This window comes from Diospyros lotus, chromosome 5 (assembly GCF_014633365.1).
Source record: "Diospyros lotus cultivar Yz01 chromosome 5, ASM1463336v1, whole genome shotgun sequence".
Classification (NCBI taxonomy): domain Eukaryota; kingdom Viridiplantae; phylum Streptophyta; class Magnoliopsida; order Ericales; family Ebenaceae; genus Diospyros; species Diospyros lotus.
This window is the reverse complement of record NC_068342.1, coordinates 4643438-4659502: the sequence shown is the minus strand read 5'-3', so window position 1 is coordinate 4659502 and position 16065 is coordinate 4643438. Positions and strand designations below refer to the sequence as shown.

The 16065-nt window shown below is 33.3% G+C and overlaps 1 protein-coding gene and 1 long non-coding RNA gene across 2 annotated transcripts; both read right to left on the bottom strand.

Annotated features, from left to right (window-relative positions):
* Positions 1–1348: 1348 nt before the first annotated feature.
* On the bottom strand, positions 1349–8734 carry LOC127801121 (E3 ubiquitin protein ligase DRIP2-like). The gene is made up of 7 exons (XM_052335986.1): positions 8213–8734; positions 5867–5966; positions 3847–4180; positions 3226–3668; positions 3082–3132; positions 2369–2441; positions 1349–1731 (listed from the first exon to the last, which is right to left on the bottom strand). The coding sequence occupies exons 1-7, from the start codon at positions 8328–8330 to the stop codon at positions 1555–1557; spliced, it is 1296 nt and encodes a 431-aa protein (XP_052191946.1). The 5' UTR covers positions 8331–8734; the 3' UTR covers positions 1349–1554.
* A 4635-nt stretch (positions 8735–13369) lies between these two features.
* On the bottom strand, positions 13370–13800 carry LOC127802804 (uncharacterized). Its single transcript, XR_008023349.1, has 2 exons — positions 13691–13800; positions 13370–13409 (listed from the first exon to the last, which is right to left on the bottom strand). It is a non-coding gene; the product is annotated as an uncharacterized LOC127802804 (long non-coding RNA).
* Positions 13801–16065: the final 2265 nt, after the last annotated feature.

Here is a 16065-nt window from a genome sequence, read left to right as displayed (position 1 = left end):
AGAGTGATTTCTCAGTCGAGTCCGATGGGACTATGGTTGTTGTTGATAGCGATGAAGTGGCAATATTGTTTTGCTCAAGCCCAGACGTGAACGCCAAAACCGACATGTTCATAGCCAAGTTAAGGCCAAGCTTAAGCTTCAGAAAATGAATTGCATCAAGCAAAAACATGGGTTGGACCCATTAAATCTCGCCATCACCTCATCTTTTGTAGCCTCTATCGTCGCAACCAAGAAGTAGAGATCAATCGTTGTCACCTCGATTTCCTTATTCATCACCATCACTTCATCTTTTGCCCTCTATATACACACACACACACATATATATATAACATATATATCTATATAACATAAGATTTTTTTATTTTTTTTTCACATGTATTAAAATGGGATCCACTCAAAATGTTTTAAAACATGTGACACGTCAGCGAGCACACACACCTCTCGAATCGAATTCGGGTTATAGCCAAAATTGTAAAAAATCGACCAAATTAAGCATTTATTGTCAAAATTGAAATATTTGGATAAAATTATAAAAACTCAAAAAAGCTTAATTTTTTAATGTTATTAGCCCTTTTTTTTTTATGGACAAGACAAAAAAGTTTCATTACACACATAGAAATGTTGATAGACAACCTTTGAAGAATGATTTAAATTTTTTTTACCAAATACAATGGTGTGTATAAAATTTATGGATTTGAAGTTTAGTTGTATAAAAAGTATTTTATGTTGAAACAGATGTGAGTTACCAAGAGAAGTAAAAATGTAAGATATGTTACTTTTGAGTAAATTACAGAATAAGTCCCATACTTTAGTCCTCATTTCTCTTTCACCCATAACCCCATTGTCAAACTGTATACTCAAATTTAGCAAAAAAATACCCTTTAGTAAGTGGAAATGACACTTCACATCTTGTTACTGGAAATATGGCAATAAAGCCCCCTCCATTTTTGTGTTCATCATGAGATCTTTAAGTTGTCATACTCATCAACACATTTTGCACTTCGTATTGGAGTAAATTGTATCAAAATAATCCTTAAATGTTGTCAAATGACAAAACTAACCTTAAGAACAGTTTGAAAATCCAAAAACACCCCTCAATAATGGCCTAGGAGTGTTTTTTCTCTGCATTTCCATGAAATTTCAACCACCTAACATACTTTTAATAAGATTTTTTGTATACAGATTTCCCTTTGTTTCACAAAGAAACTATCTTCGCAAATCGAACCCATAATCCCCCGGTCACAAAAGAGCATCCTTAATGTTGCCTTAACCAAAGTAATAAAAAATAAAAAGAAGTGAGGGTAAAGAAAAAGAGAAAACCTATGAACCATCATAAGGACCTTAGAAATGCATAAGAAATCTCTTACAATATCATTTACTTTCCTAGTAAAAGGCTTACATTCAGATCAAATTCTGGAAATGCTCAACCATTGCAGTTCATGGAAGCTGAAAGCAATCTGTGTCAACTGTTGTATTCTAAACCATTGACCATAAATATTCTTAGGACGTGTAATGAAATGCAGAAGACTGGGAGATGGATGAGATGGAGAAGAATTACACTGAAGGGGCGACCTTCCTAGCGTAGGATAGTGCCATTACGAAGTCCTTGGCAGAGCCGCCCACAGTTGCTGCTACTCGTTTAGATGTCGGTGCTGTCTGCAACCATAAATCTACCAAGCTCCCTAATTGCAGTGATGGAAGCACAGGCTGACCATGGCACAATATCTCCACCTGCGAGAATATACAAAAGAATGAGCAAAGCATAGGGGCAGAAGATTTTATCAAACTAAAAGCTGCAGCACTAAGAAGTTTCCCAAAAAACACTGGCCACTAGTAGTTGTCATCACCAGCACTGCACTTTATCCTAACTAAGAGTCAATGGCATAGCATTCATAATGTCAATTGACTTTTAAAAGTCACATTAACAATACAAATTCATGCAAAAGAACAACTAATGAATATATATGAAGCAGCAACACTACAACAGGTGCTCACGTACTAGTTGTCTTTATTCTCTCTCTACATGTCTGATTTCTTCTTCATCTTTTCCTCTTTTCTCCTCCTCTCTTTCCCTTCTTCTTTGATTTTACACCACTCATATATAAATTTTCACATACACAAGAGAACACCACATGAAGAGATAATGGTCTCAGACAACCCCCCTCCCGAGTTAGTATGATTAATAAATGAAGAAAAACCAAAAAAAATACAAGATGACAAACTGAAAATTTTATGAATGCTAGCCGAACCCACTAGGCTTGGTAGGTTGTTACTAAAATTTCATGAACACACTTCTTAACATTAGGTGCTAAATTAATGTGGAACTCAATTTTTAACTATTTATTCCAGAAAAGAAAGGTGAACTCACCTCCGCTTCACTAGTAAGATCAAGTTTCTTAACAAGGTATTTTTGGATAAATGAGACGGGCAAATCAGCATCCCTGTAGCAAAATGATAAACAAATGAAAGAGCAGAAAAATATGTTTGCAGACAAGACAAAAAACCACAATTTATTAAAATCTTGCTTTCATGGTTCTTATGGTTATTGTTGGACAGAAAGCATATCTCTTCTCAAATACCATTCATACATAAAGCCTGAATTGAAAGGTTAAAGTAATTGGTTGAAAAAGCCAAAAGTCTAGTGTATAGGAGTTGAAGGATTGGATAAGCAAGATTCAATTCAAATACGGTACAAACAAATCAAATCTGATTTTCATTCATATTCTACATCTTCATTCCTTCATGATGGTTTTCTAAATCTGAACTAAATGGTGTGTTCATAATGCAGAACTCGTTTTTAGTTTGTAACTTGCCTCATCCAAAATAAGTGTCTACAAATTTGAAAACCCCAATGATAATTTCCTTTTTTTGGCCATTTGGTTTAGCCCATTCATACCATAAGACAAACAAAATACCAATTACTTTATTAATCTAGAACAAAATGTACAAGTAGTTGCAAAATATGACCAAAAACACAAATAGCCAGACTGACAAGTCTGCCTGTGATACAGACTTGAAGCAGATCAGGATTAAGATCAAGCAAATTAGCAGTGACAACAGTGATGGGACCATAAAACTTACTTTATCCTGAAGTAACATGCAGGTATTTGGGGCAAGGGATTATCTCCTTCCCTGAAACCAGTTTCCAAATCTAAAATGATTAGCAACCCAAAAATATAACATTCAATCAAACTTGCTCGGTTTTACCAATTAAAGTACTCTTACTGATCTTCTAAGGCAACCAATGAAAACCAAATAGGACATTTTCTTCTGTTTTCTTTAGCTCCTTGTGGTTCAAGAATACACCGATCTGAGGCATATAACCCCCCACCTGTTCTTTTCCAATCAACTGCACCCAACCTTTTTTGTTTGACCAATCCTGGAAGTGAGGATTTCCTGCTCTTGTCACCTGGAACTTTGCATTTGTACTGATGCAACTTAACCTTCATTTTAGGTACATGTAATTCATAGTCAGGAGCATCGACAGGTTCAGGTTTGACAGATGATGAATCTTGTAGACAAAGTTTAGAAGATTTGGTCCTACTTGCAGCTTCAACAAGGCAATTCAAAGGCTTCCATAAATCAACATTCCCTTTTAACACTTGAGTAACTTTTGCTTTGTCTCCGTTAGGCAATTGATCATGAAAAGGTTTGCCCAAGGAAGAAATCTACAACAAAAACAACAACAATCACAAGTCTTAATCCCACTAGGTGGGGTCCAAGTAAGAAATCTACAACACATAATTAAATTAAAGGTAAGATTATTAGCAAGGGCAGCTTGCAAATGATTATGTCTGAAATATTTGTCACACAAAGAAGAAGAAACCATGTTCAAGTTTCCTCTACCTGCCTCTTATCTTGAACAATCTTATGAAGTTTCTCAGGTGAGCCCGAGCTCTCTGGGCAATCTTCTCTGTGATTTCCTTCTTTCTTAACAAGTTCCTCACTGCTGAAACTGGTCCCGTGAACAGGACCAATCTTTCTAGCAACAGCTTTTGTTCTCCTCCCAGTCAATCCAGACTGCATTGGAACCTTGGGAGTGCTGACAACCAAGGACGATAAAGATCTTTCCTTTCTTTTAACTGGAACTGATACTGAAGGAACAATTTCAGGGACCTTAATCTTTCTTCTTTTGAATGGGAAAATTGTAGCCCTTATATCTTGCAAATTGTGGTCTGGCCTGCATATTTTACATGCAAAATAAGTGAATGTGAAGACTACTTTACACAGAACCAAGTGCATCTATAGCAGAGTTCAATGCTTCCATAACAATTCTCTCAAATGAATTCCTTCAAGGAGAAAAACAGAGCCCCAGATAGATTTTAGCTCCAGCTTTCTTTTGTTTCACAGTAGACAAGACCAGGGCAGCATGCATGGTAAAGCTGATACATGAGGCCCATATCACTGTGGTTTCAAAGTATAAAGTTCAAACTGTTCAATTCCTCATGATATGCTAGACAAGGGACAACCCAAACTGTTTACGTTATGTGAACAAAACATCCAAAAGCAAATCCCTGCACATGCACATAGACATGCATTCGTGCAAGTGCCCACTTTCACACATAACACAAGCAGAGGCCTAACTTATTTCATTCAAAAGGAATTATGACACAAAATAATATATGCTTATTTTCCTTCTGAAGAATTTTGAGAGAAAGAGAGCACTGCAGTTAACTGCAGCAAAAACTATAAGCAAATTAAGTGTCGGCACCTGATAACCTAGCACGTACCTATAAAGTATCACTCTATAAACCCAACTCACATAAGCAGCAATCTGTCAACCTTCTATTGGACACCTTCACACTGCAAGGGTGCACTTTGGTACTATCACAACTGAAAGACATACAAAATTGAAAGACCTTAGTATGCTTTGGCCTACACAAGTCAGGAGATATGTGATCGGAGTCAGCAGGTGTCACTTAAGTCTACACTAGGCTGGGAAAACTAGGATATCCAGCTGAAGCACTTTGTACAACCGCAGGACCCTAGTATACTGCAGCTTGATGCAATCAATGAGGCCTTGCTGCAATACTTCTTCAGCATAATAAAAGACAACTAAATTATGATCACTTTCCCAAGAATAAGAAATATAAAAAAAAAAAATTATTCCCCCAAATTCAGTTTGAAGAATCTCCTGGATAATCAAGCACCTGTAAACCTCACAAAGTCTTTGTTTTGATTTCTCAAAACAAATACTGAGCAAAACAGTCTCACTTCCCATATCCCACTATAAGGTCCCTCTCTTCTACATCACTTCAACAAAGATACAGATATTTCAACTCTAAATTTTAATTTCCTCGATATTTACAGCTGCACTCTTGATGTCTGTGAATTAAAGTTAAAAACTGAAATCTACCTGAAAATATTATCAAGAGCTTCTAGCAGTATTACCATGATTCTACTTTAAAGCTGACAAAATCCATGTTTTGATTTCTCAAAACAAATACTATAGAGTAAACAGAGTGACTTCCATGTCCCACTGTGAGTTCTATCTTCTATATCAATTCAAAAAAGATAACAGTTATTTTAACTCTAAACTTTAACTTCCTAGAAATTAACTACGGTACTTGATGCCTGTCAATTAGAAGTAAAAAAATGCAATCAGTTCGAGAATATCATCAAGAACTTCTAGCATTACTATTATTTCAATTCTAAAATGCAAAAATATAATTAAGAGTAGAAGTTTTCAGCAGCAAAACCTTAAAAATGCCTTAATTCTAAAAGCATATTTCAAATAAATGCATTCATCCAAATACATATATCAGATAGATACAACTGTAATACTGGTACATGCTTATATGTGTGGAAGAATCAACCAAAATTTTGAGGTCTAGGATGAGAAAGAGACAGAGACTATCACACATACCTGAGTTTCTCCACTGGAACACAGCCCAAATCAATTTTACAAACAGGACAGGAATCCACTTCCTCATCTGAGAGTTTCTCATATATGCAATTTCTGCAAACTGGTCAAGTCAAAACTGAAAATATCAGTGTGTCTTCTGAAAAAGATAACTAAATTGAGTATGAAAATAAGCTAATTCCAAACATAATGAGCATCATGCTTTTAAGCAATCAAAAAGAATAAATATATGTCTTTCTGTGTATGAAATGATAATTTCTTGTATTCTTCTGCATATTGTCCTTTTCATTACGTTAAAACAGAAACTGAATTCAGTTCAATGAATTCTTAATTAACAACTCTTCAGAACATTGGGAAAAAAGTTATCCTGAATACAATTTCCAAAACAGATTGGGCAAATAATTTTATTGCTTCTTCGTCATTCTCTTTCTAAAATGAACCCTTAGCCTGTAGGTTGAGGTTTGACCAGTATCCTTACAAAGCTCTAACTATAAACCCTGCGGCCATAAAAAAAAATGACTGAAATTTTAGAACAATCACATCAAAGTTGTTACTGAATCAATAAACTTATTCCAGCCTTGAGCACCATTTCTAGCAACAAATATAACTGTATAAGACAATAGGCATACACTGACATTATCATCAGAAGAGAGACCTAGTCTACAATGAATATCATTTTATTGGAAAGAAGTTGAGATGATGTGAGATGATATTGTCCTGGATCCATATCCCAACATATATAGAAATTTAAGTAAATAAGATGTCACCAAATAAAGCTTCACCTGAACTTGGTGATCGTTTGGTATTACTATGAATTTTTTTTTTTGTCGTTGGAATCACGTCTTCAATAAACATTTAATAAAATTTTATAAAATCCCTTTTAAGGCAAATTAGTTTAGTGCTTGGCTAGTTCATTTGAGAAGAACTTTTAATGTTCTTATAAGTGTTTGGCTGGGTTCTATGTTGATTGGTTTGTAAAGAGATCGAACAAGAATTAGATATGATTAATAAGTGTAATGCTTGTAATTTTAAATGTTGATTGAGGGTAATTTTGAGAGAAAAATATTTTATTTTCCAATCCTGCTTTTGTTTAGCAGAAGCTCTAACTTTATGCTTATGATTCATCAGAAAAATAGCTTTTGCTATTGGTAAAAGTGCTTTTTAATTTCAGCCAAACATGGCAAAAACCTGACAGAAGTGCTTTTACTCATTTAAAAAAAAAAAAAAAACACTTATAGATTCCCAACGTAATGCCAAACAGGCTATTAAGCTTCTAGTCAAGGAGATGTACTGAGATAAGCATGCCAATGCCATGAGTTGAAAGATAAAGAATAGGAATCCTATTCTATCCTTCACATATGTATATTAGATACCAAATAATGTATTACTATAATGGTGTCAATGGCCAAATGAGTTCAATATATGACACAGACACGAGACAAGATCCAAAGTGTACACCTGGTGAATTTTTTTGAAAAAAGGTCAGAACACAACATGGTAGGCTAGGTTAATTCATATATATATATATATATATACACACACATAAAAGCAACAACTATTTCTTCACTTTTTTACATTGTAAATAATTTTTAAAAACTCTACCAAGAAACAAGTTGAAAGTTTTGGGCTATAATTTCTTAAAAGTCAACAAGTTGAAAACTTTGTGTCTTGTAATTTATTTATAACTTAGTCTTTTAACCTTGTGATGATGTGGGTCACATTAATTTAAGTGATCGACATACATATTCTTATCGTGAGCACAAGTGTTTCCAAAATGTCCAATATGACCAGTAAAAATAATAATAGGACGCATTTAACATTTCTAACACATATTCAAAAAGATCTTATTGTTGATGAACAACATCTTCTTAGAAGTATTCATGTTTCTTAAATCAAAGCAAGACATTTAAATATCTTCCAATGAAGCAAGGAAATCAAGATATAAGCATACATAGTCAGAGAAACAAACATATACAGACAAAGTATTTGCAAAAGAAACACAAAACTACATTAAACAAAAAAAAATGAAAAAACATCAAACCCCATTGGCCCGGTGGTAAGAGGCTGTAGTGGTATCTTTTGCGGCTCAGTGTTCAAACCTCTTAGGATAGTCCATACGCATTTCTATATATTTATTTGGTGTGCATGGTTTATGAAAGCAAGCCTGGTAAGTCGACTTAATGCAAACCCAAAATGGGAATGGTTGCGGATTCTCTTATTGTGTAAGTGTAACAAAATACATATAAATGGTAACAAACGCACAAACAACTCATCACATACGACATCATAATCATATTATCAAAATCGGCGTAGTGGATATACGGAGAGGGTAAAAGTTAAAGAACTAACATGTATGAAGGCACAGAGATATGGTAGTTGCTTCTCTCAAGAGCTTGTTACAGAGAGGACATGTCATGCCTGCCGCCAATGCCTCCCTCCGTACTTTCACCGCCTGGTTCATCATCATCTCTCTTGTCTCTCTCTCGATGAATCTATGTACGTATATCTACTTACTAAAGTGCTTTAGGACAAAACCATTCAGGATGATGCATTGAGCAAAAGCGTAGGCACCAGATGAAGAGATTTCGAGCAGAAATTTCGGTATGGGCTTGGATGGTTTGGGGAAAATCTACGAGGGTTTTGTTGGGTTTTTGCAGATAGAGATCGACGGGATTCAAGGAAGAAGCATGAGGAGCCACCACAATATTGAAAGAGATCCGTTGAAGTTCCAGCGAAATCAAGAAGGCGGCCGCCGGTGGTTTTGGTGTCAATGCCTGCGCATTGACGGCGCCGTTTCGCGACGCGAAGATACCGTGCCGGCCCAAGCCTCCGACACGTGTTGATTTCTTTGTCGCTTTAACGGCGATGACATCTTTTCTAAGAGTTAAATTATCAAATAAGTTATCTAATTATAACCAATATATGAATCATTTATAATAAACTAGAATTTATCAAATTTATGTTTAAATTCTTAATTTTATATTAATTTTATAATAAGGTCAAATGCTAAATAAGTTATTTAAATTCTTAAATAAACTATTATATTTTCAAATTAAATAAACTTCACTCTATTATTCTTTTCATTGAAATACAAAGCTTTAGTTGAGGAGGTCAAGCTTTGATTTGAGAAGTTGAGATAAATTTATGATGAGAAGTGAAAAAAATTATTAATGCCAATTTTTAAATGAAAGAAAAAAAGAAAAATAACATATGTAAGTAATATAAAAAAAGTTATATAAAAAAAATATTTTGACGTAGAATTTAAAGATTGAAATTTTATTTTCAAGAAAAATATCATTATCATTTTAAAAGTGTTTTGATTTACTTATCTTAAATATTAAAATATAATGAGTTATTTGACACGTATTTTTTATTATATAGTTAAATTTTAAATAATTAATTAATAATCTCTTGATATAATAATTATTAACTATTCTCATTTTATATATTTAATCATGCTCATAATTAAAATTTATCATGAATCATGGTTAATTTTTAAAATTAAATAAATAATAATCGGTGCATTTATTATGTAAATTTTAATGATATTATAAAATTAATATACAAAGTAGTTCTATAATTGACAACTAAAATGAATGTTTCTCTGTTAACTAAAATTCGATAATCTTATTCGAAATATTATAATTTATATTTATTAAGAAAGTGATTTTCTTACCTCTCATTATATTTTTGCAAATTTAATATACCTATCGTAGTATTAATATTTTATTTATTCAATCCAATAGCAATTCATATTTTAATCTTTATTATATTACAAATAATTCACTCTCTATTCTTAATTTATTTTAAAAATTATGCGTGCTACAAGTATACTCCCTATTTTCTTATCTATTTTGCTCGTTATTTTATTTATTAATTAATAAATTTTAATTATATTTATTTTATCTTGCATAAATTAATAATCAAATACACATGTATATATAATCAATAATCAAATATATAAATCAATAATTAATCATTTATTCAATACACAAATAAATAACAAGAATTAAAAAAATTCACAAATCAATCTGGACAGGTCAAAAAATTCACAAACCAATATAGACGATAAACAGTAAATCGAGAGTAGAGGCATCGCTGTCGGTTATTCTGCTTCTCGCATCTGTTGCTGCTGCTATCGCTTGTCGCTAATTGTTTGCTTATCACTCGTTTTGCGTTAATGGTCATTGTGGGGGATGAGATGACTATGATGCCTTTGCATATTTCAATCGCCACAATTGGTGATGCTTTTGAGCTTCGTTAGATTTTTGGTGATTAAAATTTGGCTTGGCAAGTTGCGTTTGAGGCATGATTTTGGGATTGGTTCCCTATATTTGACTTGATGAATTGAAATAGACAAGGTATTGTAGGTAACCTTACTAAATTACTATCATAACAGTAACTAAGAGTTAAATTTCATAATTATTTTAAAGATTTAGGCGTTATTCCACACGATGCGTGAGTTTTCTTGTAAATAGATAATAGTGATATTTAGGTTATTTTTTGTAAATATTGTTAGTATTAATTTTTAATTTTGTTTGGAATATATTACAGATTTTGTTAGCTTTGTAGATTAGTGTGAAATATTTTATGTTGTTTTATTCTTGTTGTTTGATATATTTTTTGTACAATATATATTTTTTAAAATTTCAGTATCGTAGTTGGATGATTTTTATTTTTTTTTGTAAGATTTGAATTGGGTTTGTGAAAATAAATAGTGTACTTTCAATTGAAAAAATGCTTTAATAGACATAAAATGAATTTAGTACAATTATAGTTATGTGTGTTTTTTTATTCGTAATTAGTTTTTAGTATAGTACCATTATTATTATTTTAGTTATGTACCATTGAATGTTTTAATAGTAAGTGGATGTGTATAATTAAAGTGTGACTATTGACATGTTTTTTGTTCATAAATATTGAAGTTTAAAGATTTATTATTCTTGGATGGTAAGAAATTGAAAATATCATAAACTATGTTTGAATGGTTAAAAAAATGAAAATATAAAAAATAATAAAAAATACCATATATTTTTTTTACTCACTGTGGGCACTTAGGCATGTACAAAATATATAAATAAGATGCGAAACTTAACACGGTAGGTAATTTATTAATTGAATTGAAAATTTTGATTTTAAGTAAAAATTTAAAAAAAATGAATTGTATTAATATGTAATCGTCACATGTTATAAATAATATAACTGTTATAATATCTGGTCTATTTGCAAACCGTCATTATTAAGACATTATTACTGCCATTATATCCAGCATCCCAACCACACATAGGTTTTTCGTCATAAAAGTTTAAAAGTTTAAGTAATAATAAACTAAAAAAAATTTAGATAATGATTTGTAGTGGAATAGTATATGGTTCAATATATTTATTAAAAATAATTATTAAAACTTGTAATTAAAATATTTTTGTAGTAACATATCTTTAAATTACAAAATACTTTTCATAAAAATTATAATACTCTATCTTATATGATTTCTAATTTGAATAGATTAATACTCTATCTTATATCATATCTTCATATCTTACAAGATATGAAGATATGATATCTATCCCCATTGTTCTGGTCAAGTCCATTTTGTCCTTTATTTTTTATTTTAAAATATTTAAAATTTCCTAATAATGTTGAAATCTTTTAATTTTTTTTAATTAAAAATTTTGTAAGTAACCTTTGCGAGTAAGAAATTTGAGTTTAATAAATAAATAAAAGAATTACCTCAAACCCTTAAAGTTCATAAATGTAAGCACCCTCGCCCGAATATCCCCAACCACCCGGACTACCCGAACGGGAGCGCCTACGGGAGGAGAAAAGTAATAAAACACGAGACAAAGACCACCCCGGCATGCATACGCGAAAATAAGAACAGCGGAAGCAAAGCTCAAGACATGCATGCACTACGGGTACCCCGCTAACACAGCGGTCACGAGATAAATAAATAAACTCGAACTCATGTGCTGGTATACACGAGACTAGAGGAAAGCACCTGGCACAGTGCAAAATAATAGAGTAGACCCTATACAACCATCAGAGTTGACAGGGATTGACGAGACTGCCTGTACACCACACCGACTCTACCGTTAAAGTTGACTCCCCTACTATGGCCCACGCCGCCACTACTTTGAATGATGGAAAGCAAGGTGAGTCGAGAGACTCAGCAAGCATAAGGAAGAAAAGGCTGAAGGCTACACAAAACCAGAAATCTCACCCCAGAATAAACCCCCAGGTACACACAAGCCATGAGACGCTACAACACAACAGCTCAATAGCATAACAAAATAAAAGCACATACCGGTCCTTAGGGCCCACATAAGACACTTGGCACCCAAGTCCCATACCAACCTGCCGCTGCCCTGAAAGGCAACAAATATCTGCAACAAACCTGCGCGCGCTGTCCCAGGCCGGTACTCCCGTCACCTGTATCCGTCGGTACTCCCGACAATCGAGCCATAGGCTCCCTCGGAACGGTACTCCCGTCCGAGAACTAAATACTACTAGTATTCATGCAATGCACATAGAAATGCAATGGCGTAGTGAGCATCAACGTGATACAAGGCGCCCATACATCCAGGCATCAGGCCATGCTCCGCCCACATAGTAAACCACACGCCATGCATATGCCGCGCTGGATGCAACCTAACCAGGCTAGAATGTTCGTGTCCAAGCATACTCAATAAATGAATATCCCAACATGCATCCCGTACCCATGTGCATATCAAATCATGAACAGTAATACAATGTATCTAATCATGCAGTAAATCACATACCGGCAGAGCTAGTCAGCAGTGCCCGACACCGGCCAACAGTTAGTGACTAGGAGTGTCCGCCCGACGGTCCACTTTAGGGCCGTACCGTAGTCTACCCCAACGTCACCAAACGGTTGACCCCTGCCCCACTGCTCAATAGCTCTAACCAAATCATAAGTAAATCCGAGATAAATAAAACCCGCACGACTAGGAACCTAGTTCCCCAACTGGGTTCAGCATCATTTCGAAAGGAATGGGGGCAGTACAAACCCCCGTAGGCTTACAACGAATAAAATTATAGAAGCCTTAGATTTAATTAAAACAAATGAATAATAGTTCAACCAATAAGACAAGGTACCGAATTAAAGTAAAGGAGGTGATAAAATACAGGAAATCACGGGATCTTCCACGGGAATTAAAGATTAGGAAGAGAGGATTAAGAGCTTGCCTTTACACGGCTGTTTCTTCTCTTCCTTGCACTCCTGCTGCGAAGAAAACGTTTAAGAGTGATTAATAAAACCCGTAGCTCGCATTAATTAAATCTAACCGTCTAAAATCTCACGTAGGCACACCGTAAATAAAATCCCAATAAATAAAACCCCAACAGATCTTATATTTAAGTTAAATTATATCACACCAATAATATCCTCAAATCATATAATTAATATATAAAACTATTAACTTAATGCATCCTACTATACAAACATCATGCACATCTCCACCAATATGCATACACGGCTAGGCATCCCTTTTCTTTTCTTTTATCCTAATTTTATTGCACTTACACACTGAAACATTCACACTCACACACTGTGTTCACACACACACACACACACATATATATATATATATAAATTGACACACGGAACACTCACTGCAACACAAACCCTCACAATCCAAATAATATACACACGGTAAGTTCACCCCCTTGCACACAGTGCACTATATATATATATACTTACGCACCAAATTAATACACTCAACACAACTTAATCACCCAAATTAACAAAATCAAACTTATAATTAAAATTTAACGTATAAAATTATTAATACATAACTGCTTACTTACCCGGCTAATTAAACCACAATTAAACTTGATTAAAGCCTCAATTTCTGTCATTTTTTCTCCATCTACAACGCTGGTTCGAGCTTCTTCTTCGCGGAATTTAATCCCCTTTGTTGCTGCTTCATTTGCTGGAATAAAATCGAACAGAAACGGCCTTAAATTGGCCACAATAAGCTGACAAAATGCGGCCACGTGGCGACTGCCGGAGGCCACCGCCTTCTGTCCAAAACGGCACCGTTTGGGGTGCCTCACTGCTGGAAAGTTCCAGCCTTATTCCAAAATCAGCCACGCGCCTACAGGAATCAATCCAGCCTCTCCACGTGTACATGCACGTTATCAACTAGCTAAGCCACATACCTACTTGCTACATGTGTTGCAACCATTATTTTAATGACTACCTTACTCAAAAACATGATACTTCCAGCGTTGCACCCACGAAATACCTTAAACTCCCATTTCAATTAAAATCAATAAAATAATATCTCCCTTTAAATTCACAAATTCCCATTAATCATCTCAAATAAAATAATTTAATTAATTAAATAAATTTAATTTAGATAAATTTAATTTACACTTATATTATTTTTGAGATATTACAATAAAGCTAGCTCAAATCATTTGCTTTATTTGACATGCAATTGATTATTAATAATGTGCATTTTTAAATAAAGGATTCCTATAATAAGTTTTTTTTTTTAAAACATTGAGGAAAGTATATTGACATTTGTTTTACTCGTTGGAAGTTGTAGTTTGATTATAATTTTTCAATTTGGTTCGTAAATTTTCAAGATAGTGCAAGTTTCTAATATTTCATTTGAATTAGGGATGTGGGTGGCGCAATTTGGTTGAACTGAACCATTTTTAACACGTCAATCCGTTAGTACGATTTTTCAACCAACTAGACCGGTCTGGTTTGGGTGTAGCCAAATCGCGCTGCATTTGTAGTCTAATTTTGTGCGATTTACCGTAGTTTGAAAGTTTGATATAAGTGAGCCTTTAAACCACTAAAAATGTTATTTAAAAATGGTAAATAAATACATAAATATTGATAAATAAAGATAAATAAATAAAACAGAAAATAAAGACAAAATAAGAAGGTGCTTTTGGCGTGGCTTTTATGATAATTTTGATTTTTTATTAATGAAAACTTGCGGTCATTATATTTCGAATAAACTCACAGAATAATAAACACATCTCAAAATAAAAAGGTAAAAAACTATGTGCAGTCTCATCACAATGATCACATGCCAATCCTTAGCGCCACTTCAATGCAGAAGCTATCTCAAGCCATAAATTGGGCTTGGGTCAATAATTGGGCCTAGTCAAACTCAGCACATTGGATGAAGATTTAAGCGACTGAGCTTTCTCCCCTCCCCCTAAAAACCCATTAGCTATTGCCCAGGAAAGTTCTTTGAGTCCTGTGCTTAGCAAAGCTATGACCATTATTTATTTATTGGGAAATATGAAAATTTTGATATATATTAAAATTATTATTTTTATAGATAATATTTATCTTATATTCCAAGTTTCATTATAATTCTTTATGGATCATGTCTATCTTTTTCGTATAACTCTCGAAATAATTTTCGAATATGAGAATTGTATTAGTTACATTTTGTGTGAAAACCCTCATAAATTAAAGAAAAAATTACCTAATAGTTTATTGTCTTAAGAGGAAATAAATAATCCCTTGGTATCCTGGGAAACCTATTAGTTTTATTGTCTTTTGTCATTAGGTAGTCTTTAATAAATTATACGTCTATCGGTCGTCTAATTGATCTTCAGGAGACCACGTAGTTTTATTGTTATTAAAAGATTTTGAGAAACCACCTAATATAGTGGTTATGATTGGTCTCCTATTTTTTTATTTTGTATGAGAGTTTTATATTCTTTAATCCCCTTTATTATTTTGGATTTTTTGTGGACTTTTTACTATAACACATTAAATTATAGAACTCAAGTGTGATGTTAAATTTTAATTGAATTAAATATTAAAATTCATTAATGAAATACTATTACTTCACCACATGATTTCGAGAACCGTTAAATTTCTCCAACTTTGTCTCAAAATGTTATTGGTAAGAGGGAATCACGTGGTGAATTAAATTTCACCATATGATTTTGTTTTAATTAATAAAAAAATCGAATTGACTACTCGAACTTTTGCTAAATGGGTAACCGAAATCGAACTGACTATTAATGCTAGCTGAACCAGTTGATTCGGTTCGATTAAATTGATTTACTTGATTTTTTGCACACCCCTACATATGGGATTTGAATAGTTTCATTATATAATTTTCTCACGTATGTTATAATCATTAAATAAATCCTGTATTCATTAGGAAGTAGTTGATATTGTTATTTTGTTATAATAACTT

What these genes read in the sequence shown, in the direction of transcription:
- LOC127801121 (XM_052335986.1), bottom strand. Translation starts at nt 8,330, where the DNA reads ATGATGATGAACCAGGCGGTGAAAGTACGGAGGGAGGCATTGGCGGCA. An exon ending in GCATGTTACTTCAGGATAAA is followed by an intron (nt 2,442 to 3,081) that starts GTAAGTTTTATG and finishes ATTTTGCTACAG; the next exon opens with GGATGCTGATTTGCCCGTCT. An exon ending in ATCTTACTAGTGAAGCGGAG is followed by an intron (nt 1,732 to 2,368) that starts GTGAGTTCACCT and finishes ATATTCTCGCAG; the next exon opens with GTGGAGATATTGTGCCATGG.